Source organism: Akebia trifoliata, chromosome 10 (assembly GCF_017979445.1).
Source record: "Akebia trifoliata isolate Shusen 1 chromosome 10, ASM1797944v1, whole genome shotgun sequence".
Lineage (NCBI taxonomy): Eukaryota > Viridiplantae > Streptophyta > Magnoliopsida > Ranunculales > Lardizabalaceae > Akebia > Akebia trifoliata.
In genome coordinates, this window is record NC_141384.1 from 11161384 (window position 1) to 11187602 (window position 26219).

The 26219-nt window shown below is 37.4% G+C and overlaps 1 protein-coding gene across 6 annotated transcripts in view; it reads left to right on the forward strand.

Annotated features, from left to right (window-relative positions):
• Positions 1–26219, forward strand: part of LOC147393126 (putative starch synthase 4, chloroplastic/amyloplastic) — an 86249-nt gene that overhangs the window by 20007 nt on the left and 40023 nt on the right. For 4 of the 6 annotated variants that reach the window (XM_086455247.1, XM_086455246.1, XM_086455244.1 and 1 more), the window contains 8 exons: positions 8954–9036; positions 9261–9338; positions 12352–12431; positions 15194–15390; positions 23100–23174; positions 23380–23420; positions 23680–23785; positions 25624–25706. In XM_086455247.1, coding sequence (XP_086311373.1) covers positions 8954–9036; positions 9261–9338; positions 12352–12431; positions 15194–15390; positions 23100–23174; positions 23380–23420; positions 23680–23785; positions 25624–25706 — 743 coding nt within the window. The remainder of the gene's footprint in view (positions 1–8953; positions 9037–9260; positions 9339–12351; positions 12432–15193; positions 15391–23099; positions 23175–23379; positions 23421–23679; positions 23786–25623; positions 25707–26219) is intronic. The other 2 variants (XM_086455248.1, XM_086455249.1) reach the window with 2 other exon arrangements.

Here is a 26219-nt window from a genome sequence, read left to right on the forward strand (position 1 = left end):
ATTATCAAGAGACAGTTGCCCCCGTTGCCAAGATGACCACCATTCGTGTTCTCTTTTCTGTTGCTGCTATCAACGGGTGGCCTCTTTTTCAGTTAGATGTCAAGAATGCATTTCTCAATGGTGATCTTCAAGAAGAAGTCTATTTGGTCCAACCTCCTGGGTTTCTCACATCTGTTTCTCCTACTCATGTCTGTCGTCTTCGTCGTTCTCTTTATGGATTGAAGCAGTCTCCTCGTGCATGGTCTGAACGTTTTACTAAGGCTATGCATCAGTTTGGTTTCCACCAGAGTTCAGCTGATCACACTCTTTTCTTGCGTCACTCCCAGGGCAAAACTGTCGCTCTGATTGTTTATGTAGACGACATTGTTCTTACTGGAGATGATGATGTTGGCATTGCCGAGGTCAAAACTCACTTAGGACGTCAATTTGAAATTAAGGATCTTGGGCATCTTCGCTATTTTCTGGGTATTGAGGTTGCGAGGTCTCAATTTGGTATATTTATTTGTCAACGTAAGTATGTGCTTGATTTACTCATTGACTCTGGTCAGCTTGGTTCTCGTCTTGCTGATACTCCTATTGAGCAGAATCACAAGTTGGCTGATTCTGAGGGGGAGTGTTTGGAGGATATTGGTCAGTATCAGCGTCTTGTGGGAAAACTAATCTACTTGTCTATGATTCGTCCTGATATTGCTTATGCTGTTAGTGTTGTAAGTTAGTTTATGCACTCGCCTCGAACATCTCATCTTACTACTGTCTATCGTATCCTTAGATACCTTAAGGGATGTCCTGGTCGAGGTATCCTGTTCAGTAATCATGGTCATCTTCGCATTGAGGCATAGACAGATGCAGATTATGTTGGCTCAGTGACTGATAGACGGTCTACTTCGGGGTATTGTATTAAGGTTGGTGGCAACTTGGTCACTTGGCGCAGTAAGAAGCAAGATGTGGTTTCTCGCTCCAGTGCTGAGTCAGAATACCGAGCTATGGCACTTGGAGTGAGTTGTTGTGGCTCAAGATCTTATTAGCTGATTTGTGTATTCTAGTGACAACCCCATTTTCATTATATTGTGACAATAAGTCAGCTATTAACATAGCTGCAAATCCGGTTCAGCATGACAGAACGAAGCATATTGAAGTTGATCGACATTTCATTAGAGAGAAGATTGTTTCTGGGTAGATTTGTACCCCCTTTGTTCTTACATCTCAGCAACTTGCTGATATTCTTACTAAAGGTGTCAGCAAAGCTGCCTTTGAAGGTGTCTTGTCCAAGTTGGGCGTTGCCGACATCCATGCACCAACTTGAGGGGGAGTGTTGAATAACTCTTATTTTATCAGTTCTACAGATTTTTTGTCCTTTTTAGTCTTTTCACTTATTAGACCATGTAATCCTCTTTAAAGCCTAATTAGGGCTTAGTAATGAGATACTTTTACTGTTCTCTTATTTTAACTGTAAGGTTCATGGTGGGGGCTCGAAGACAGGTATGGTTTTGGAAGGATCTTTGGTGTGGGGTTGTGGTAAAGAAAAATTTCCTTTTCTGTTTCAGTTGTCTTCAAAGAAACTGGTTCCAATTTCCAAGTTCATGATGGTTAGTTGTGGGTTAGTTGGCTGGGATTGTGGGTTCAGACGGACGTTCAACAACTAGGAGGTGGATGAGTTAGCCTCCTTGACAAGTTGGTGCAGAGATTTCCGTTTCTGCAAGCTCGGTAGATAAAAGAGCTTGGAGGGAGACAAATGATGGTATTTTATCACTGAGATCATTTTACAGATCCCTAATTGAGAGTGGGAGCCCGGACTTCCCGGCGGTTACTATCTATGGATCGAAAGTTCCGTCGATGGTTGTTTTTTTTTTTTGGACAGTTGCTCGGGACAACATTCTTACGATGGATGGAGCATGTGAAGGGTTTCCTGTATTCCGAACTTTTGTTTTGTGTGTAGGAGGGATGGGGAGTCCATTAGTCATCTTTTATTGCATTGTGCGTGGGTTACAGAGCTATGGTGCTACTTTTGGGACTTATTCGGTGTTGTGGGTTTTCCTTTTTCGGTTTAATCTCTTTTCGAGTCTTGGCTGAGCGTGGGAGCTTCTTTTATGGGGGCGAAGGGCATTCTGTGGTCTGCTGGGGCATTTGGAAAGAAAGAAATCGCCGTGTCTTTGATGGGAAGGAAGTGACCCTCGATGAAATTGTAGTGTCTATCAAAGGTTTCTTATTTTCGTAGTGTAAAATTTTTGTTGAGTTTAGAGGAGTCTTCTTTGAAGATTTCATAGGGAGATGGAATTGGGTTTGTAGATTGTCTTAGTTGTTTGGGCTGGTTTGTTTGTCTTGTTTGTGGAAGGAAAGAGTAATATTCCACTATATCAAAAAGAAGGTTACATGCCCCTCTATATATAGATGATAATGCTCATCTATTTTAGGGATATTTACAGCTAATCTAGAAAGGAAAACAGAACTACCTAAAACTGAAAGCTATAAAACAGGAAACTTATATCTACAGATTTGGTAACAGACTACCAAATCTCCTAAAATCATGGATAAGAAAAACTGATCTGTTAGCTGTAGATCTCCTCGATATTATCCCCTAATATTGCTAACAGATCTTCAAACATAAATCTCTCTATAATTCTACACTCCCCCTCAAGCTGGGCAGTAAATATTAATTAACCCCAGCTTGGAACTCTGATCATCAAACACCTTTCTCGGTAGAGCCTTGGTAAGGATGTCTACTATCTGAAGACATGTAGGTACGTACAACATCTTGATTATTCCTTCCTCTATCTTCTCCTTTATAAAATGTTGATCAATTTCCACATGTTTTGTTCTATTATGATGAACTGGATTTTTGGCAATGCTGATTGCTGATTGATTATCACAGAACATTTTCATAGGTTCTTCATCTGAAAATTTTAATTCCTTTAGCACCCTTTTTAACCAAATTCCCTCACAAATATCGTGTGCCATCGCCCGGAATTCAGCTTCTGCACTGCTTCTTGACACCACTGACTGCTTCTTGTTTCTCCAAGTGACCAGATTTCCCCACACAAACGTGCAATATCCTGAAGTTGATCTTCGGTCTTGTACTGATCCTGCCCAATCTGCATCGCTGAACACTTCAATATCTCTTCTTTGGTTCTTCTAAAAAAATAATCCTCTACCTGGTGTTAGTTTCAGGTATCTCAGGATTCTATACACAGCTTCCATATGTTCTTCATTTGGATTGTTCATGAACTGACTTACCATGCTAACAGCAAATCCAATGTCTGGTCGTGTGTGAGATAGGTATATTAGTTTACCTACTAATCTTTGGTATCTTCCTTTGTCCACAGGTGCACAATTTTCCTTAGCTCCTAGTTTGATAGTTGGATCCATAGGAGTTTCTGCTGGCTTACACCCTAGCATTCCAGTCTCTTTTAAGAGATCTAGGACATATTAGCTTTGGGATATTGAAGAATCACCAAATGTTTCTCCTAATTCTGACCAAACACGCCCATCACTAAATCATGAATCACTTCCTCCTCAAAATCTCTCTTTTGAGTCTTCTTACTTCCTAGAACCTCATTCTAAAGATCAAGCCAACAATCCACCTCAAAATCTAGACACTATTCAATCAACAAAGAGTGATGAATTGATTACCTACTCAAGGAGGAGAAAGAACCAAAAGGAGATGGAACAACAAACATCTCTTGAGCAAACTCAAGAGTCTGACTCAAGTCCTAGACCAAGTGAAGATCCACCAGGTAACACTAATCCCGAAACTAATGATGACAGTGGCTTTCCTATTGTTGTGAGAAAAGGGGTAAGATCATGCACAAAACATCCGATATACACATTTGTGTCATATGAAGGATTGTCACTGAAGTTCAAAGCTTTTGTTGCCAACCTTGACAACATCCAAGTTCCTAATAATATACAAGAAGCTCTCGGCTCACCAGAATGGAAATCAACAGTGTATGAAGAAATTCATGCACTAGAGAAAAATGGAACTTGGGAAATCTCTGACTTACCAACCGGGAAACGCCCAGTAGGCTGCAAATGGATCTTCACAGTAAAATATAATGAAGATGGGAGTGTTAATCGGTTCAAGGATTCACCCAATCATATGGAATCGATTATGAGGAGACATTTGCTCCTGTAGCCAAGTTAAACACAGTTCGGGTTTTATTATCTTTGGCTGCAAACCTTGACTGGCCTCTCCACCAACTAGATGTCAAGAATGCCTTTTTAAATGAGGACCTAGCTGAAGAAGTGTACATGGAAATTCCCCCCGGATTTGAGACACAAACTACATGCAACAAGGTTTGTAAACTTAGGAGATCTCTATATGGGCTCAAGCAATCTCCAAGAGCTTGGTTTGAAAGATTCACAAAGGTAGTGAAGAAGCATGGCTACTCTTAATGTCAGACGGATCATACACTATTTGTTAAATACTCTTCTGCAGGAAAACTTGCTGTCCTCATAGTGTATGTGGATGACATAATCCTAATAGGAGACTATGAAGAGGAAATCCGCACCATCAAAAGTTTACTAGCTGCAGAGTTTGAAATCAAGGACCTTGGGAATCTTAAATATTTCCTAGGTATGGAGATTGCAAGGTCAAGAAAGGGAATCTCTGTCTCACAGAGAAAATATGTCTTAGATCTCTTAAAAGAGACTGGAATGCTTGGGTGTAAGCCGGCAGAAACTCTTATAGATTCAACTATCAAACTAGGAGCTAAGGAAAATTGTGCACTCGTGGACAAAGGATGATACCAAAGATTAGTAGGTAAACTAATATACCTATCTCACACACGACCAGACATTGGATTTGCTGTTAGCATGGTAAGTCAGTTCATGAACAATCCAAATGAAGAACACATGGAAGCTGTGTATAGAACCTTGATGAACACCAGGTAGAGGATTATTTTTTGAGAAGAACCAAAGAAGAGATATTGAAGTGTTCAGCGATGCAGATTGGGCAGGATTAGTACAAGACTGAAGATCAACTTTAGGATATTGCACTTTTGTGTGGGGAAATCTGGCCACTTAGAGAAGCAAGAAGCAGTCGGGATTAGTGTTACTTGGTGGATCTTCACTTGGTCTAGGACTTGAGTCAAACTCTTGGGTTTGCTCAAGAGATGCTTGTTGTTTCATCTCTTTTTGGTTCTTTTTCCTCCTTGAGTAGGTAATCAATTCATCACTCCTTATTGATTGAATAGTGTCCAGATTTTGAGGTGGATTGTTGGCTTGATCTTGAGAAGGAGGTTCTAGGAAGTAAGAAGACTCAAAGGAGAGATTTTGAGGAGGAAGTGATTCATGATTTAGTGATGGGCATGTTTGGTCAGAATTAAGAGAGACATGAGGTGATTCTTCAATATCCCAAAGCTGATATTCTAGGATAAAATTAGTCTCCCCCTGAATATCAGATTTGGGGAAATAAGGTTGTTGCTCAAAGAAGGTGACATCCATGGAGTGATAGAATTGTTTAGTGACCGGTGAGTAGCATTTATATCCTTTTTGAGTTGGAGAGTACCCAAGGAAAATACATTTATGAGCTCTAAGATCAAGTTTGTCCCAGTGTTGTTGATGGACATGGACAAAAGTTGAACACCCGAAAACTTTGAATGGTATGGTGGAGATGAGATGAGTAGTGGGAAAGGACTGAAGGAGAATTTGACAGGGAGTTTGGAAGTTAAGGATCCGAGATGGCATCCTATTTATGAGGTATGCAGCAGTAAGGATGGCTTCACCCCAGAAATATTTTGATACATGGGTAGAGAACATAAGAGACCGAGCCACATCAAGAAGATGCTGGTTTTTTCTTTCGGCAATACCATTTTGCTAAGGAGTGTTAACATAGGAACTTTGGTGAACAATACCATGACTCATGAGATAATCATTAAGGCTGGAATTGAAATACTCTTTGGCATTGTCAGTTTTCAGAATTTGAATTTTTGCTTGGAATTGTGTTTGGATCATGGTATTGAAGGTTTTGAAGATCTGGTTTGCCTCGGATTTTTCTTTCATGAGGAATATCCATGTGAGTCTAGTGTGATCATCAATCAATGAAATGAACCAGCGAGAACCAGTAACATTTTTGATCCTAGAAGGACCCCATATATCACTATGAATCATGGAAAAAGGTTGAGATGCTTTGTAGGACCAGTTAGGATAATAATTGTGAATATGTTGAGAGAATTGACAGATCTCACATTGAAATTCATTTGGATTTTTATTATAGAATAATGAAGGAAACAACTTCTCAAGATACAAGAAATTTGGATGACCTAACCTATAGTGCCATAACATAATTGCACTATCATTATTAGACTGACTCACAGACAAAGAAACAAGACTACTGGACACTAAACAATCTGATTGATGAATTGTTCCTTGAGGAGGATCATTAACCTCTAGAAGATAGAGCCCCGAACACATCTTAGCACTGCCAATCGTCTTCCCCAAGTCCAAGACCTGAAATTCACACAGATTGGAGTCAAATTTAGTAACACAGTTGAGATCCCGAGTGAGTTTACTAATGGACAGTAAATTGCAATTTAATTTTGGTACAAGTAGAACGGAATCAAGAGTGATGTTCTCTGAAATTTGAACCGAGCCTGTACCAGCTACCTTTGAGAGTGACCCATCAGCTATTCGCATAGTTAAATTTTTATAGCATGGGGTGTAAGTTGAAAACAACTTCTCATCTCCAGTCATATGATTAGATGCTCCTGAGTCTATAATCCATGGACTGAGCCTCTCCTTGTTAGCATTTAGAGCACTTAAAAAATTACCTTTTTGTGCCAAGGATCCGGTACCAACCACAGTGGGAGCTGGTGCAGGCAAGGATTGGCTGAACATTTTCTGCAAGATCTCTATCTGTTCCTTGCTGAAGGGAGTTGGTCCGGGTGGAGGTTGTTCATCCATGGAAGCAAGGTTGCCTCGTCCTTCTTTGTCATTGGCAAACCTGGAAAGCCTCCAGTCTGCTGGTTTGCCGTGAATCTTCCAGCAGTTGTCCTTGGTGTGACCAAGATGTCGGTAATGATCACACCATCGTCGCTCTTTCTTTGGTCTGTGATCCTTGTTGTTGGATGGATTCCCTCTCACCACAAGTGCTGAACTCTCAGGATTTGTCACAGAATCTTGAGATCCCATCATGATCTTCTTTCGACTTTCCTCTCTCCGAACTTCTGAAAAAGCTTCTCGGATATTTGGTAGTGGTTTGGATCCTAAAATTCTTCCTCATACTTCATCAAGGTTCTTATTTAATCCAATCAGAAATTTGTATATTCTTTTCCATTCAATTATTTGTCTATACCTGATTCCATCATTCAGACAGTTCCAATTGTGCTCCTCGAATAAGTCTAGCTGCTGCCAATACCGATTGAGAGTGTTGAAGTATTGAGTCACTGTTAATTCTCTTTGGCGGAAGTCATGAAGAACACTTTCCACCTCGAATAATTTCGATGTATTCTCATTGTTAGAATATATTTCCTTGGCAGCATCCCAAATCTCCTTTGCTGTTCCATAGAGAAGAAAGTTTTCTCCAATGTCATTTGTCATGGAATTAATGAGCCATTACATGACCATATTATTCTTGGCATTCCAGACTTTGAACTTTTCATCCGTCTTGTTTGGTTTGGCAGCATCTCCGGTGAGATAATCATCTTTGCCCTTTCCGCATATGAACATCATTACGGAATGGGACCATTGGAGATAGTTGTTCCCATTCAGTTTGTGTCCTGTAATGGGCATGAGGTTACTATCATTGTTGGAAGCCATGGCTTCCTGATTGGAGGTGATTTGGGAAACGGTAGCTCTTGAATCACGTTTCCCGTATTTGGTCATATGAGGGAATTAGGGTTCAGAGATTGCTCTGATACCATCTTGTTTGTGGAAGGAAAGAGTAATATTCCACTATATCAAAAAGAAGGTTACAGGCCCCTCTATATATAGATGATAATGCTCATCTATTTTAGGGATATTTACAGTTAATCTAGAAAGGAAAACAGAACTACCTAAAACTGAAAGCTATAAAACAGGAAACTTATATCTACAGATTTGGTAACAGACTACCAAATCTCCTAAAATCATGGGATAAGAAAAACTGATTTGTTAGCTGTAGATCTCCTCGATATTATCCCCTAATATTGCTAACAGATCCTCAAACATAAATCTCTCTATAATTCTACAGTTTGTACTCTTTTTTGTTGGTCATCTCGACCACGTTCAACATAAGTTGCATTTACCTATAAAAAAGTTCTTTTATTTCCCAAAATTTAAGACATGGATATAGATCAAGCTATCATATCCTTTATGTCATGGCATTCTTTATTTTTTAGATTTTTAAAATGTACTATTCATATGTTTTTACTGACAAAATACAAAACGAAAGTATTCAGCTATCACAGACCATTCATACTTCTCTATCCTATTTGGTCAAAAGGATACAAACTTGTTATAACTTGATAAATTATTGTCTGGCTAAACAGAAGGAAATGGAGAAACAAGATATTCATTGCTCTCAACCCATCTTATTTTACCCTATATGAATATGGATTGTTTCATCATGCTAATGATGATTTTTTTTAATCAAATACCTTTCAATTTCATTAAGAGTCCTTTTAATTAAATGCCTTTCATTATCGCTAAGAAATAACTTTTTTATTACATGAAAGCAGGTTAGTAGTTAGTAGTTAGTAGGTGCTGGCACCTTCAACTTGCCAAAGATCTTGTAGGTTTTTGTCAACTAGAAATTCAACTTTTTTTTACATTTCAATTTATTTTTAGGGCTCATATATATTTATTAAATCTTAGTTATCTATTAGCAATCTCACTTTTTTTCCTTCTGCAATTCATTAGGTGTCATTTACAATTCATTCCCTTGCAAATTAGTTCTTTAAATAAACTGTATTTCTTGCAATGAAAAAGTCTTACTCTTTTGATTTCTGTTAATTTCAATATCTAATCTTATTCACTGTAGGCAGTTGATGATCGAACTATTGGTCACAATCCTGAGAGGTTGAGTTTGTTGAAAGGTGGAATTGTTTATAGCAACATAGTGGTGTAAGTGGCTTCACAGATTCTATGGGTGCGAGATCTCTAGTTTTCTTTCACATCAATTTATGAGTCTTTACATGTGTGAATGTAATTCTTCTTGTTTAGATTTTGCATAAGTATGTTTTAATGCCCATATTGCACGTAACACCGTACCGTGCATCTTTTATCTGCATATATTGTTCTCAAAACATCATTGTTATCAAATATTTGATGTCTTCTTTTATTTTCAGTACTGTATCTCCAACATATCTCAAGGAAACACTATGTTCTGGATGGCTTGCTGGGATACTAATAAGGAATCGTGATAAGTAAGCTACTACATTTGTTGAATGGTTGAGTGAATCTATATAAAAATTATCTAGTTTGTTTGGCATTATTCTGAATATCAAGGTTAGCTTTGTCTGCTTGTTTCTAAATTCAGAGCAATTATTTCAGGAATTATTCTTACCACAACAAAAACTTTTAATTTTATCACCTTTAGATTTTCTGCCTTTTGAAGAATGTACTCTTGTGTGTGGACTAATACCAGATTGATGTCTAGTGTTGGGGGAGAGACGGGTCATGGATGAACTCTTCTTTTGGTTACTATGCTTTGAGATTTGATCCTTTATCATTATATACTTTTATTTGCCTATCAGAACAAAACTGAAAAAGAAAAAGGGATGGGCTTTTTTGCAGCTTGTTTCATTTTTTTTAATGTTGAGTTGCTCATATTACATGTTGACTTCTAAAAAATGGTTAGGGTTTATAGAAACTGCGTATATGAGAACCAAAAAGGCCTTCCAGGAAGCAAAGTAGTAACACGGGTTACTTTGAATAATGAACTAAAAAAAGTATAAATATGCATCCATGAATTAGAAATAGGATTAAAAGAATGGAAACTGTTTCACATATCTCAAGTCAAGGTGATTATTCAACACTTTTAGCTTTTGTTTTTCATTTTTTCTAAATATAACATTTTACTTATTGGTTGTTTTCCTCTCCATTGACAATATTTACATTCTTAAGCTAGCTCGGACAAAAGTTTAAGAAGTAATTCATAGATCTTTTATTAGTCCCATACTCCCGTTCTAAGTGAAGGTGAGATGGATTGGCAAAACCATTACCCTAGAAGAACACCGTTTGCCTTTTTTCCTGTCAAGCTGGTTGTGCCAAGGTTGAGGTGCTCATATTTCATTATTTTTAATGGATTCTTTCTCATTTCTACCGATATATTTTTTGTGCAATCAATTTATTTTGATGGCCTGATTGTAAGAATTTTAGTTTTGCTGTGGGCATCTTTGGGAAGGTGCTATTTCCACAATATCTGCTGGAAGCATATTTTGTAAAGCAATGTAAGGGTGGTCTACTCTGCTCAATCAAAGAGATTAAAAGACATTAAGTAGCAGATTTTTTTTCCAGTAATGCAAATGGGATGCTTTAAATTACTTCTTATTCCCATTTGAAAATGCCCCAACCCAAATAGAGAAAAATTTCCGAGATCCCCATCAATGGGTGTTCCACCTAAAAATCTGTTAATGTAACACTTCCCCAAATGGAATGATCCCCAGTTCCTGCAAGAACCATCGGAGTTGAAAGAAAATAATATTACATTGAAAAACCACTTGAGAAATGCTGCACAGTAGTCTGTTTGACATGTAAGGCTGCATTTGCTTGTTTTTTCCCCAATTCATATGCATTTGTGTGTCGTTTTTGTGTTCTGAATATTATGATTCAAGATGTGATTCTCTTTATGTTCACTCATGAGAATTGAACATTATATATATATATAGCTTGTCTTAGAAAATGTAAATTGCGTTGTAATATTTGATGCATATTCTTTACCACATAATTGGAGGATGCTCCGATGTAAATCATGGGCATTAGTTAGTAATAACAATGGTGTGTGAAGAAGATTAATTATTATGAATTGGACATACAGAATATGAACCACTGCACTAGATTTATGCTCCCATACTTGGAGGAAATAACTTGTCTCTAAAGACCACTTTACCTCCAAAGCAACTTACACAGAAGAGTAGTCTTCCTAATCCCTAATTCTCCACCTCTCTTTGGGCACTCACTACTTTCCATTCCCCTAAATGATACTGTGGACTTCACCCTTATAAATCTCTAATCAATTTTTCCAGTTGATTCAAAATGCATATGGATGGACTATAAGGACATCAAACAAACATCAAAAACACCTTGCCCCTCCTATCAAAACTTTCAACCATAGCATCGCAAATGGAATTAGATATGCACCTAGCACCTTGGGGGAGACCCAAGTAAGTTGTCAGTAACAACTGTCACAACCCAATTAACTCTTGAATTCCTTCCACTTTGCACACTCAGTAAACTTTATTGTTTGTTAAATTTGTACTCAATCCCTAAACTTCTTCAAAACAGCAGACCAAACCTCTCAAGAACTTCAATGAATTCGAGGCTCCCAAACAGAAAGTTGTCGTCAGAAAATTGAAGATGTGTATTTTGGACCCTCATGCCAAATTTGAAATCTTTCCATACATCCCTCTGACCAGCATTGGATAGCTTCATCCACCATAATAAGAAGATAAAGAGACAAATCAAATGGATTCAAGTGGAGTTTTCTGGAATGTATCAAGAAGCTAGACCCATGCTACGGGTCGTTTCATGCAATAAATAAACCTGAACACTCAAGAAATCCATTTTGCAAGCATGCTCGTACACATTAAGTACATATACATGTATCATAAATCTTTACTGAATCTGACATTAGATCTATTTTCGATCTAGTAAAAATAAGTCATATGGTGTAGATACCTGACCAATCAATGATTTACAAGAATTGTTTTCTAATCAATCTACTTCTGGATCTGCTTAATAGAAAATGCCAAGATACTTTGATTTCGGATGTTTTAACAACCATGGTCATATGTTTATGTCATTCTACCTCCTCTACTTAAATTGCTCATCCTCCCCTTTAAATAATCTAGAAGTACACAATTGACCGATCGTATACCAGCTTAATTTTTCACGTGATCCCTTGCCGGCCAAAATGGTTTGATTCAATGCATTCATTGGAAATTAGAACGCCATCCATTATTTGCTTGCACCATAAAAGTGGCTTTGCTCAGGGGAAAGACTGAATATAATGAAAATTTGACTTTAGAAGCTAAGGTCTTGAGTATATTATATGGAGTGTGTTTATTGGACAAGTGTTGCATACATTTTTAGCATTAGTGTTGTATACTGCTTCAGACATACTGGTTTTTTTGTTTAATTTCTTGTTCCTTATGTATCTAGATATGCTTTACTACATTTATATTTTTAGTTCCATATCAGATTTTTTTATCACTATAGGTACCATGGTATTTTAAATGGAATAGATACTACCATATGGAATCCTGCTACAGATGTCTTCTTGCCAGCTAAGTACCATGGTATTATTCCAAACTTGTTATATATATACTCAAATGTGCATTTTGGATACACTTTTGTTTTTTGATGTAACTACTTAGTTAAAAATATCTCTTCCTTAGTTTTAAAGATCTTTCTAATTTTTGTTTTACGTAACTATGAGAGGTTAAAAGAGATAATTACTAGTAAAGAGGTCCTAGATATTGGGAAATATGATTTATCTTTTCTATTTTTCCTAGTTTTCTATTATTCTTTTCCTAAGGGCATTTATGTCCATTCACCTTTTTTATTATAAATACTTTGACAAGCTCTCTTTGAGAGACTAGATTGTTCTTCTTCTACAATTCTTCTTGGTATCAAACCCCTAGAGGACCCATCGGCAGCCCCCCCTTGGTTTTTTTTTTCCTTATTCGATCTTGGGATCTTGAAGGATCATCAACTCCACCCTCCACTCTTCCCTTTTCTCTTCTTCTCCCATCTATCTTTTTGACCTAGAGACCAAACAAACACAACAGCAGCCTCGTTAGAAGGTCTCCCCTCTGGGGGTTTCTTTATTTCTTTTTTCTTGGTTGGAATCTTCTAATCACATGTTGCAATAGAGATGCATCGATAAGGCTGTGTTGCTGAGTTGCAACAAGTCTGGCTCTGCGATGGGTTGGCTGTGCGATAGTGCTGCTGGCTGTTCTGTACGATAGATCTGGGGTGTGCGATAGGGCTGGGGTGTGCGACAGGAGTACTGGTTGTGGTTTATGCGACTGTATTGGCTTCGCGATAGGGTTGGCTGTGGTCTGCTGCCCTTGTTGCTTTTCTGGTTGTGGTTTGCTGTCCATGGTTGTGCGATAGGGCTGGCTGTAGTTTGCTGCCCTTGCTGTCTTCTGGATTATGTGGGCTACTCTTTGTCCCTTTGTTGATCTCGCACATTGGTTTAGGATTGCGAGTGACCTCCCTTCAAGCCAAAGCCTCAAGTTCATGCCTCCTTCCTTTCTTTACTCCAGGTTTCTGTTGATCTCTTGATGCATCAGACCTTCTTGGCTGGTTTTCTTCTATCTTTTGCATCCTTTATTGGTTATTGCACTCTACATGTAGTTGATTTGATCCCACATTTGTTTTTTGTCCTATTGTCTTGTTTCTCTTTTATCCACTTGTGTTTGTGAGATATGACATCGAACCAAGAGAAAAAGGACTCTACTTCTATTCTAGGGGAAATTCGTCAGTGCCCTATTGGATGGCTGAAATTTTCAGTCATGGTCTCGGTTTGTGAGACTATTTGGACAATAGAGGCAAATCTGGATGGCTTTTGGGCACTATTAACAATCCACCCACTACTGATTCCAAGTTTGAACAATAGGAGATTGATAATTGTACTATTCTTGTATGGTGGTTTAATTCCATGGAACAACGTATCTATATTATGTTCATTTACTATGAGTCTGTCTCGTCTTTGTGGTCATCTCTCACTTAGACACATGCGCATGCTAGGAATGATTCGAAGATTTATGAGCTTTATCGAGATATTGCCCAGACTACTTAGGGGACTCAGAGTGTATCTGATTATTTTGTATTTCTTTAGTCTCAATGGGAGGAGCTTTCTCATTATGGGTCTATGGCTAAGCTATCTACTGAAACAACTAAGTATGTGGTTAAGAGGATTGCTCAACATCAGACATATCAGTTTCTCATGGGCTTACATCCCGAGTTTGAGGCATTGCACTAGATAAGCCTTGAATGTGTGTCAATTAATTCCTCGAAAATTGTATTGGATCAACCTTGAGACCTGCCATCTAGATAGTGTTTTTGGTGTCACTTCTCTTACACGATATTTTGCTCATACAAGTCATATATTTGAAAGCAAAGAGGTTATCATTAAGGAAATTGTATGAAGATAAATGCTTCTTTAGTTTCATGGTCTTTTTTTTTCCTATTTGCAAAACTTGATTTTATTAGATGAAAAATAGAAGAAAAAAAATTGACGGTACAAGATCAATCAGAACTAGTAAAAGGGATTTACTAGGACCTATCTTACAAAACATAAAAGGCTGTTTTTGGCTAATTCAGTCCAGCTACACAATCGTCAAATCAAGAGCCCTTGATTTAATATGCCTTCATTAATTCAAAAGAAATGGTTTGGCTCCCTTGACCACTGATTTTTACCTAGTTTAAAATGAGTGGGCTTAAGATCGTGTTTAAAGGCATAGTAGTTGGAAAGTGAATATTCTTGTACTACCCCTTGTTGGTTATGATGGAGACAAAAAAATTCAAACCTTAGTCATGGGAAAGACATGAAAACATCCCCATCATTTGCTGCCTTATTTTTATTTTAAACCCATATCTCTCTCACGGTGTGAGTAAAGAAGTGTTAGAAATCTTGGGAGGTAATCTAGCTTTTATTTTAATCAAGGGTGGCATTTCAACAAAGTGTTGAGGAAAAATCCCTATTATCATGCCACATTCCACCTTTTGTCCCACTCTACTTTTAATTAGACACATTGTCTGTGATGATCATGTAGTTAGATTTTGCATTCGAGTTCCTCATCAAATTGCTAAACATTGCCTAGGATCACTACAGCTGATGGTGTTGTGCTCTAGGTGCCACCCCAGCACACTTTTGACTGCGCTGATCTTGGACTACATTTGATAATGGAATTACAGCTTCAATTCATTGACTAACATTTAGGGCTTTTTATTGTACTGCAATTTTTTTTTAATCTAATTGAGAAGTTCCTTGCAATGATGCCTTAGTTTCTTTTCTTTTCTTTTCTTTTCATTGGGAATTAATGCCTTGCAGCACAAAAAGCAGAAGGGAAAAAGATATGCAAACACTATGTCCAAAGAGGGTTCGGTTTGGCTCCTGAATGCAATCTAGTTGGTAACCATGTGCTTGACAATGCAAATAGGGTACCGTTAGTTGTTTGCATTACAAGATTGGTTCCTCAAAAGGGTCTTCATTTAATTGTTCATGCGATTAACCGTGTTAAAGAACTTGTAAGTCTAAAATTTATTTAGTGTTGTACATTATCTCTATTTGTGTTATGCTATGCAACTTTTAGGAGTGATTATATGTCCAAATATGAACATATGAACAATACTATGGTAGATATGGAAAAAAACAAGAGTTGCTGAAGAATGCAGGGAATTATAGTTTATAACACTGATACCTTACTTTTGGCCTACTTTTTAGCCGTTGGAAGATAAAAGGGAAGAAAAGAACCTATCTTCTGTTAATGGTGGCAAAATATTTCATTTTAATCCCTAAAATCATGCTTGTGTAGATGAATTTCTCTCTTCTTACATAGTTTTTTTCTTTAGCAATGAATAAAACTCCTCCCACATAGAGGCTCTATAAAGTTAAACTTATCCAAAAAAAGGCTAACAAACTTTGGAACACTACAAGTCAACTAACAAGAAACTGGAGAACCAGTTCTCTGGCTCTTTCCAAACATGTCAAAGGTATTATATTCCATAATTTTCGTAAAGTTTCCCAAAATACTTCTCTTTGCCTATGTACCTCTTCAAAAAAACACCTATATTTCTTTTTTGGAAGATTTCCGTCGAATTCACTATTCATTTTTAGAACTTTTTGATGAGCAATGTATTGCCACCAAAATATAGCAATTATATTGTGTAAATTGCATTATATCCTCAAAGTTATACATTTTTTTTTTTTTTAAATTTAGGGAAATCAAGCTTTCCAATGTTGTGAAACCCATCCAATCCCTATGGTTTCTTCAAAAATGGATTCCTTCATGCATTTACGGTTAAAAATAGAATAATCATTAATATTCTAATTAATTGAAAGTTCTAACAATGAAAAGCGGATAAGGATGAATGAACTTAATGTTAATAATCTGTAATCGCAAAGAGATTCGGAAACACATCTAATAAATGCCTTTCCCCACGCCACAAACCTTCCCAAAACCAAATCATATTTCCCCTCCCCACTTTGAAACGCAGTTTCTTATGAAAAAGAGGAATAACCTTCAAGATACCTTTCTAAACACCGCATCCCATTGGTCCTCTCCCCTCCTTCTTTCCCACCAAACTCTTTCACCCCATATTTTTAAGACACTACCTCTTTCCAAAGGTTGTCATTTTCCTCCCCAAACCTCCAAAGCCATTTAGCCAACAAAGCCAGTTCATAGATGCAAAATTTCTAATCCCCAAACCCCCTTTGTTCTTCGATAAGCATGTCCTCTTCCAACTCACCATATGATACTTTCTACAATTGTCTTTACCATACCTGAAGAAATTTTGGCAATTCCTATCCATCTTCAATTCCACACTCCGAGGCAAAGCAAAGAAAATAGTTTGGTATACTCGCAAGCGTGCTTTTGATAAGAGTCAGTTCCCCCCCCCCCCCTCCCTTGGCAAGATGCTTTGTTTTCTAAGAGCTCAATCTCTTCCCCATTCTTTCAATAACCAGTTCCCAAATTTTCTTGCTTTAATAGGAGGCACCGAGAAGGAGTCCAAGATAAGTTCTAAGAAAAACTCCCACTCCAAAACCAATTGAAGCCGCGAGCAACCTTAACCCAATAGAAAGATGAAAGTATCATTAGCAGAATGTAGATGCGAAACAAGACGCCCCTAGCTTCCCACTCTGAAACCAAACGAGTTCCCTAGATTTATAGCTTTGGCTACCCTTCTACTAAGAGCCCCCATGATCAGCAGAAAGAGATAGGGAGACGATGGATCTCCTTGCCTCAAGCCCCTTGAGCTTTTGAAGAACCCCTCAGGAGCCCTACTGATCAAAATAGAGAATGACGGAGAAGACACATTTCAACATTCCAATTGATCCACCTCTCCCCAAAACCCATCCTCCTCAAAATATATTCTAGAAAGGACCAACTTACATGATCATAGGCTTTCTCTAAATCAATTTTACACCCAAGCCCGAGTCCTTGACTTCTTTCTTGAATCAATACTTTCATTTGCGATTAGAACCCCATCCAAAATTTGACATCCTAAAATGAAAGCCCCTTGGGAAGAGCCAATAATTGAGTGAATCACCTTCTTCAATCTTAGAGCCACAATCTTCGATAAAATCTTATACGCCGAACCCACAAGACAAATTGGTCGAAAGTCAGAAATTTTCAACCACCCTTTCGTTTTTTGGAATCAAGTCCACAAAAGTACAGTTCAATCCATGGTCCAAAAAGCCATCCCTATAGAACTCCTCAAGAAAAGTCATCAAGTCTAATTTAACATCCAAACATGCCTTAAAAAATGCCATCGAGAAACCGTCAGGACTTAGAGACTTGTTCTCCACCATACCGAAAACTACCAACCAAATTTCCTCTAAATCAAAAGGTCTCTCTAGCCAAGACTTACTCTCAAGAGAAATATTATCAAAATGCAAGTTCCTAAGCAACGGTCTGACTGGAAAAACTTCGGTGTACAAGTCCATGTAAAAGCCTACCATACCCGCCGCCACCTCCTTATTCCCTTCCTTCCAAATGCCATTGATCTTTAATCTCACATGCTTGTCCACCTTACTATAAAAATTAGCCATTTGGTGAAAGAAGCGCGTATTACCTTCCCCCTCTTTAAACCATTTCACTCTCGACTTTTGTTTCTAAGATACCTTGTTCATAAGAGCCACATTGCAAAAGTCATCTCTAAGATCTTCTCTCTTAAAATGCTTCTCCCTATCCAACTCCCCCACTTCCTCTTCCCTATCCAAACTATCGATCTCACCCATTAACTCCTTTAACCTCGTGTCTACTTTCCCAAAGGATTCTTTATTCCACTTCTTTAAGATCTCCTTTAAAACATTCAACTTACTGTGTTGAACCACTCCCGTTTTCCCCACAAAGTGCAGCTTACTTCACCAAGAATGGACCAACTCCTTGAAATTAGGTGCATCAACCACATATTCTCAAAATGGAAAGGAATCGGTCTTTTCCTAAACTCCCTTGCCTTCAAACAAATCGGGTAGTGATCTGACATCGTATTAGAAATCGTTTCTTGCGATATGCAACTAAAAAACTCCTCCCACTCTAGTGTAATAAAAAATCTATCCAACTTTTTAAGGACCGGTCTTTCTTGTTTATTGGACCAAGCAAATTCCCCAAAGTTTAGCATCCTCCTCTTTAGCCTCGAACCACCCAATTTTTCATGAGAAAATCGAGTTACATTAAAGGCACACCAATACACCAAGGCACATTCCCCCGAGCATTAACATCATCCAATTCCGCCTAAAAATGAGACCATTCATAATAACAGGAAGGACCATAAACTCTAGTAAAATCCCAAAGAAAATCCTCCCCAATTGGTTTACAAAGAACCGAAATTGAGAAAGCCCCAATCAACTCATCCTCCACCTCAAAATACTTCTTATTCCACAATAATAACTCCCCTTGTCACGCCTACTGAAGGAAGAAAACACCAACCTTTGTCACTAACACCCCACAAATTTCTAATAGTGTTATCATCCACCCTTTTCCAATTTGGACTCTTGCAGAACCACTAGATGAGGCGCTTTAATACAAAGGAGAGCCTTCACCACAACCATTTTAGCATTATCATTCAAACCTCGGACATTCCAAGAGATTATCTTTATTGATATTAATCACCGAAGATCTTCTCCTTGCCCTCCTTGAGTACATCGACTTCATCGGGAATTCCTCACCATTTCTTTGTAGTTCTTGCACCTCTTTATTCTATCTCTGTGTTTTCTTACCATAAGAACACAAAACCCCTGGAGAGCTTTCCTTGAAATTAGACCCACCAACTCTTGACAAACCATAGTGTCCCCCTGCTTAGGCGGCTCAATAGTAATCTCATGTTGCCATCGAGCCATTACCTTATTCATACAATGGCTCACCATTTGACTAGTCTTGAAAACTATGTTTAAAAGTGCTTATATCTCGGTACTCTATTTCTCTAGAGTTACTCCCACCTTGAGACCAGCTTCCAACATATTGGAAAAGAAGCGATTGGCTAACTGCACAAAATTACCTTGGACAGAAGAGCACAATTGTGGAATACTAGCCTGACTAGGGGCAACAACCACCTCTTGACCTCCCAAAATAACTATGTCACGAAGCCCTTGAACCCCAAGAGAACTACCAATATCTAGATGCGACAGCAACAATAAAGGCACAGGCCTAATGAACACCACCGTTGTAGTCTCCTCCGTCGTCTTCTTCTCCAAAACCAAACTTCTCTGATAGAGCTTCACATTTAGATGAAACAACGAAACAACCAAGTCCTCTAACCCAGTCTTACTCTGCAAAACAACCAAGCATCCTTGTGCTGAGCATCAGTCCATGAAAAGAGATCCCCTAGAAGGGACCCTTCCTCGAAATAGAAACTATGCTTCAGTGAAAGATTGTTTCTGGAGATCGAGGCCTGTTGCTAAAACCTTCTGTCGACCATCCTCAAAAAGAGCTAAAGGGCTGAATTTAAAAGGAGACAACAGCCCACCTAGTAACGGGCTTCCCTCAATTGTAGCCTAGTCCACAGACGACTCCGATCCAAGACACTTAAGACCTAGGCCCAATGGATCAGACAAGATAAGAGGCTCGACATCACTTTGGTCAAAACCCATAGAAATTTGGCCCACAGTCTCTAAACAGCCTTTCAAACCCTTCTCATCCGGTACATCAAAACCACCCCACCTTAGACCCACATCTGGATCCACTACTTCGAAAAAGTTAGGCATGTGTAACTCCTCACCCTTAGACATGGCACGTGGCTCATACCTCTCTACTACCTCTATTTCCTACGAGCCCCTATCAACACATGGGTCCTAATAGTTTTCTAAATTCAAATTTTGAAAAAAAAAAACCTCTTTGGTTTGATAGCTCCACCCCCACTTTGATATTGCCAGGATCATCTTCTCCAACTTGTACCACGATCACAAGCATCTTCCTAGAGACATCTTCTGCACACCCTACTCCATAAAACTAGAACCATCTACACTTTCCTCAAACCCTTTCCTTATCATGAGTGTTCGAGGGATCTTTCGAGGAGCAGATCTAACTCTGATTTTCGCTCTAAACAACTCTTTAAATTTCATCATCTATGCTTCCACCTCCACTAATCCTCCCAATTGATCACCCAGCACCTCAAACACTTGTTTTGACCACATATGGAAGGGTAAACCAACCATCACCACCCAAGTATCCGACGAACTCCAAGCATCCGGAAGATTATTAATCGAGGCGAACCACTATTTTAGCAAAATAGTGATTCCATTAGATTGGATCTCCCTCAACTTGAGGATTGCATCCGTTGAAAGTATATTATCCGTTAACAACACACATTTAGTCGCCTCCCACCTCAGCAGATGCCATTTAAAAATACGTGGAGCCATTTTCCTCAAAGTTTCTTGCTAGTTTCCCTAACTCACCCACAACTTAGTTGACTCACACACCACCTCCCACCTCTACAACCTTTAGCAGCATCTCTCTCTTTCTCTGGCACCTGGGGCTTCTTTGAACCCCAATAACTTTTCTTCAAAACATTCGCCCCCTTATCTTTTGAAACAGGTTCTAGTGTCACCTTCTCTTTCCCTTTAGCCGAAGCAGCACACGGGCCATCATCTCCACATTTATCCATTATAACCCAGAGAGCTCAATAGATCTACCCAACCTATCCTCCGTTACCTTTCGGTATGAACAACGGTTTAACCCTACCCTTTTCGACAAAAACTTGGATTATTAAATATCTTCCAGCCGCATTCTCTCTCACTGAAGCTAAGATAGTTCTACCTTCCACAGAAGATTTCTCCTTGAATGGTTTCTCTCTGGAAGAACCACTAACATCGAAAAGCAAATTTGCCAACCAAAGAGCTTCCTTTTTCTTCAACAACACCAAAGAAAGACCCTTCTTCCCTCTCTCAAGCACCTCAAAAACTCTCACATTCTTCAACCATTTCGACTTCAACTCAAAGGTTTTCTGATCTACTTGCACTACCTCCCGTACATATTCAATGATATCCTTGGTGGGTTTCAACGCCAACCGTTTTCTTTCCTTGATTATCTCTTTTGGATACTATAAATAATGCGGAACGCAAATCAAGTCAACGGTCAAGGGTTTCAATGAAAATTTTGTAACTCTTTAGGTTTTCACTTAATTGGGTCTAGATTTATGGTTTTATCGTTCGAGATTATTTTAGAATAGTTATTTTTTTTAGTTTTGAGTTGTTTTAGGGATTTATTTTTATGTTTTTGGGCTTATTTCCATGTTTTATTGGCCTATGGTCTTAGTACAATATTTAGGGGCAGTTTAATAACTTTAGTTTATCTTTTATTTAAGTTTATTAGGGTTGAAAAATTAGGAGAGAGAAAGTTACGAAAATTAGGTTATTTTATTTAGATTTTAGTTTTATTAGGACTCTTGGTTGATTTTTCTTATTTATAAATTGTATTAGGATTTATTGAGAGAATGAATGGAATAAACAAAATTATAGAAGTCTCTGTTTTCTTTTGAATGTTGGTGCATTCAATATGGTTGATGCCATGGAAATCATTGAAATGATTCCAAGTTAAATATAATTTTTTTTCTTTAATCTTCATCTTATTCTCTATCTTCTTTTGTTTATTTTTGAGAGATTAAGAAACCATCAATAACCTTCTAATCTTTTCAAGAACCCAACTCATAAACTTTGTTTTCTTGATTTTTCAAGAAATCTTGAATTATTGATTCTTGACTTCTTGAAGTCTTGGATTCTTGAATCTTAAAACCCTTTCTTGATTTTTGATTCTTGATTCTTAAAATCCATTTCTTGAATCTTGATTCTTGAAGCCCCTTTCTTGATTTTTGATTCTTGAAACCTACAAACCCCATTTTTTTTTACCCTTACTTCATTAATCTTTTTTCCAAATACCCTAAACCTTCCCCTAATCGTAATTTTAAAGTGTTGTAATTGAAAAACTTTGTGTTTACATTTCAACATATAGTGGTATTTTGGAAACCATTTTCCTATTGTTGCCCAAATCCTTAACCCAACCCCCAACTAGATTTCCTTAAACCCCCCGATTTTCTCTTTTTCCCTCACCATCCTACATCAGTAAGTTTTAGAACGTCAACAACTATGGAGTGGGAAAAGAAAGGTTCATGTGGGCTTCTTATAGAGAGGTCACCTTTGAAGAAAATTTGGAGAAAGCATATTCCATCTTGAGTTTAAGCTTTTCATTAGATAATTTTTCACCCAAGAAAATCCTCACCATGGAGTACTTTTTCACACAAGGCAAGCTTTTAAAAGAATGTTAGGAGAATATAATCGTTTCTTTACTCATTGTGAGGTTGGTCATGAATTTGGTTTTTTCTCTTAGACCTTTTTGTGGTGACTTGGGTCTTCACCAAGGTAATGGAGGGCTTCGAATAGCTTGCCTGAGTTTTACTCAAAGTTGGTATAAATACCCATATAAAATTTATATAACCTCATATCTGGCTCTAAAACTCCTTTTTGTAAGGTTTTGATATCTTGAAGCTAAGTATAACTATGAAAATGTCATTATATCATTTGTACAAAACTATCAATGTTATCCTTGCAAGTTATAACTTAGTTCACCTCATTTATTTGTGGAATTGATTGTACAAAAAAGTCTATTGATGGATTTCCTCATTCACCAAAATGGCGACTATCTTGCACTTCTTAACTCCTACACACGTGTGTCTATTCTTCTGTCGAACTACTGGTCGAAGTATACTGGAGTCTTTTTTCACACTTTCGGATCATTTTGTAGGGGGGACAGCTGGTCATACTGGGCAAAGCTTCAGATAGTAGAGTTGAAAGAGAATTTGAGGGGCTTGCAAATTTGGTAATGGATGAGATTTTGAAATACAATGAACATTAGTAGGGGAGATAGTCATTCCCCCTAGTCTGCAATTCTGGAGGGAGACTCCAGATTTGAGTTCTTGCATCAGCTTGAAATCATTTCTTTTGATCTGTTCTTGGATCACTTCTTGAAAATCATACGAAAACAAATATGAACAACTGACTGACGATAGTATTGCTTTTTGTAGCATAATCCTGGTACCAGCATCCGGATCCTTCTGACATATAGGTAAAGTTCTGATGGACCTTTTGACTGATTACCACTTTTTCTTTTTTCTATTTTTTTGCTTTAACCTTTCCAGAAAAGTGTTCCACTTTATGGTAAGCATGGATATATATTTTCCCTCAATTTTTCGAAAGCAAAAGAACTGCTTTTGGGATTTTTCTGTAAAATGCTTGATGGATGAATTTTCCAATAATGACAAAAGTGCCTTTTTCTTTCCTGAAAGATACATTCAATTTAATGTTTCTCTTCCCCTTTTGTGTAGTGAGGAGCTGTCCCACATGCTCTATGCTGCAGCAGATATGGTGTTTGTTCCTTCCATGTTTGAGCCTTGTGGACTTGCTCAAATGATAGGCATGCGTTATGGAGCGGTATTGACATTTTACTTGTTACAGAACCTGTTCTAATTCAAGAATATGTCTACAAATATTGATGTTTATTATGAAGTTTCAACCGTTTGGTGTAAAACTGGTAGCTGTTTAAATGGGGAAAGTGGTGCAAATTTTCATCTTCTTATGGGATTTGTGGTCAGCAGTACATTGTTTAGGAAAGATTGGAATATATTTTCAAAAGAAATGGAATATAATAGATATTATTATAAATGCTTTTCGCGTAAAAATCAACCTTCTTTCTAATCCTCCCATGTTCTCCTTTCATCTAGTATTTTAGGGCCCTCCACAGCTGTACATACAATTAGCCTCTTCATTCGGACTCATTGTACATACAATTAGCTACTTCTCCATGTGTCCTCTATTTTTCTTTATCTTTAGATTTTCAGCTAAGACCAACGTATTCAATTTTAATTTTGGTATCTATTTCAGTCAGCCTAGAAATGGAAATATTTTGCTCAGTGTGGGAATTAATCCAGTTTTCATGGAAACATTGTAGAAATTATAAAGATAAAATACATTAAGTGTGGAGATGAAGATCAACGACATTCTACTATGTTTACGTGCAAGAATTTGAGACCCCGAAAATGAAAAAACCACAATAGTGAGGATATTGCCGCTACTGAGGAGATTTAAGCTTGAGAAATTGTTCTGGGACTGTGTTGGATTTAATGTTTTAATGGTTAAGATGATCCCGTTCATGATAAATTGAAGCATTTGGAAGGAGGCAAATAGGAAAATCTTCTACAGGAAGGGAATCTAAGTTCCTAATATCATCATTGGTATAAATGATTTTGTCACCCCCCACATTTTGACACACATCTCCATGATTAAATTATGAATCTCGATGTGAAATATATCCCATATTCCCATATGATGATAAACACATATGTTACAATGATTTCTGGCAATGATAATATAACTAGATCTAATATAATATGGCGGAAACATAATTAAATACAATACATTAACTAAAACAAGAGTTCTATGTCACAACTCCCTCTATTTATGTATATAATAGAAAGAAATATTGACACATACTGCCAAATATGTATACTGACATTCTCTTTAAACGTAAATCAATCTATTCTATCTAATGCTCACAACAGACAAACCAACTTAGTGATAATCTGATACTGCAACACTTCTCAAACTAATCATAGATCACTGGAACTTCCTCAAGCCAAGATGATTCGCAAGGTGAGTAACAAGAGTTACCTAACAAGAAACTGACCTAATATGCAAATTAATCATTCTAATTCATTAACAAATAATGCAGGTTTATCAAAACAATAATAAATCTGAAAGGATCTCAAATAACTGTAAAATAAATAGAATAAAATACATAAATAAATCTTAAATAACAAAAATGCATCATTGACTCATAATATAATACGTAACAATAGAGTACTATAATAGAGATTTGTGAATCATGATTGATATGAACATCTCAATCTGGATTCAAATAGCAAAAATGCATCATCAACTCATTATATAATACATAACAATAGAGTACTATAATAGAGATTTGTGGGATGTGAACATCTCAATCTGGATTTGACCGATCCAATACTTCACCAGCATGACTTCCTGATTCTATCTTGCTTAGTGGCTCTTAGTTTTGTTTTTCTTCGTTCTTACTCCCAATATTGAGCTTTTGATTTGGTTGGTTTTCTCAACCATCTTTCTTGTATTGTTCTTCTATATTATATTTTGTATCTATAAAAAACAGTTAGTCAATGAACCCCTTATTTTGATGATGATAAGGAAATGTTTTTATGTTGAAGTTATTCATTTGAAATTCTTTATGATAATTTCAGATACCAATTGTGAGGAAGACAGGTGGCCTTGCAGACACAGTCTTTGACATGGATGATCATTCAAATCTCGAAATGGCCAACGGGTATTGCACTTCATTTTTATTTTATGTTACCAAGTCCATGGCGCATGATGGTTTGAAAGCTTCTTTTGGTGAGCTAAGTTCCAATGGGCATCCATAAGTACGGTCAAACAATGTTCGAAATTTTGGTGCCTATGAATATTTAGTTTCACATGAAAATTTAAAATATCTGAAAATAATGTAAACGTTGTAAAAAATTTGGAGACTATGGAAGCATTATGAAAATAGCACAAAAAACGTAAGGAAAACTCATTGATGTTTTAGTCAATGTTAAAACAAGCATGGAAACGAACTCATTATACTACAACTATTAAGAGTAATAGTAAGAAAAGTAAGAGCAAGTGCCTCTAGTATATGTTTACGTTGATACCTGACTCAAGAGAGATTATGCATATCAATGTTTGTAATCAAGTCACTTAATTTGCATCAAGGCTTTGATCATAAAAGCAAGAAAACAAAAACACTACAACCTAAAGGAAATCATAAGCATGGGAAACTTTAAATTATCCAATGAAA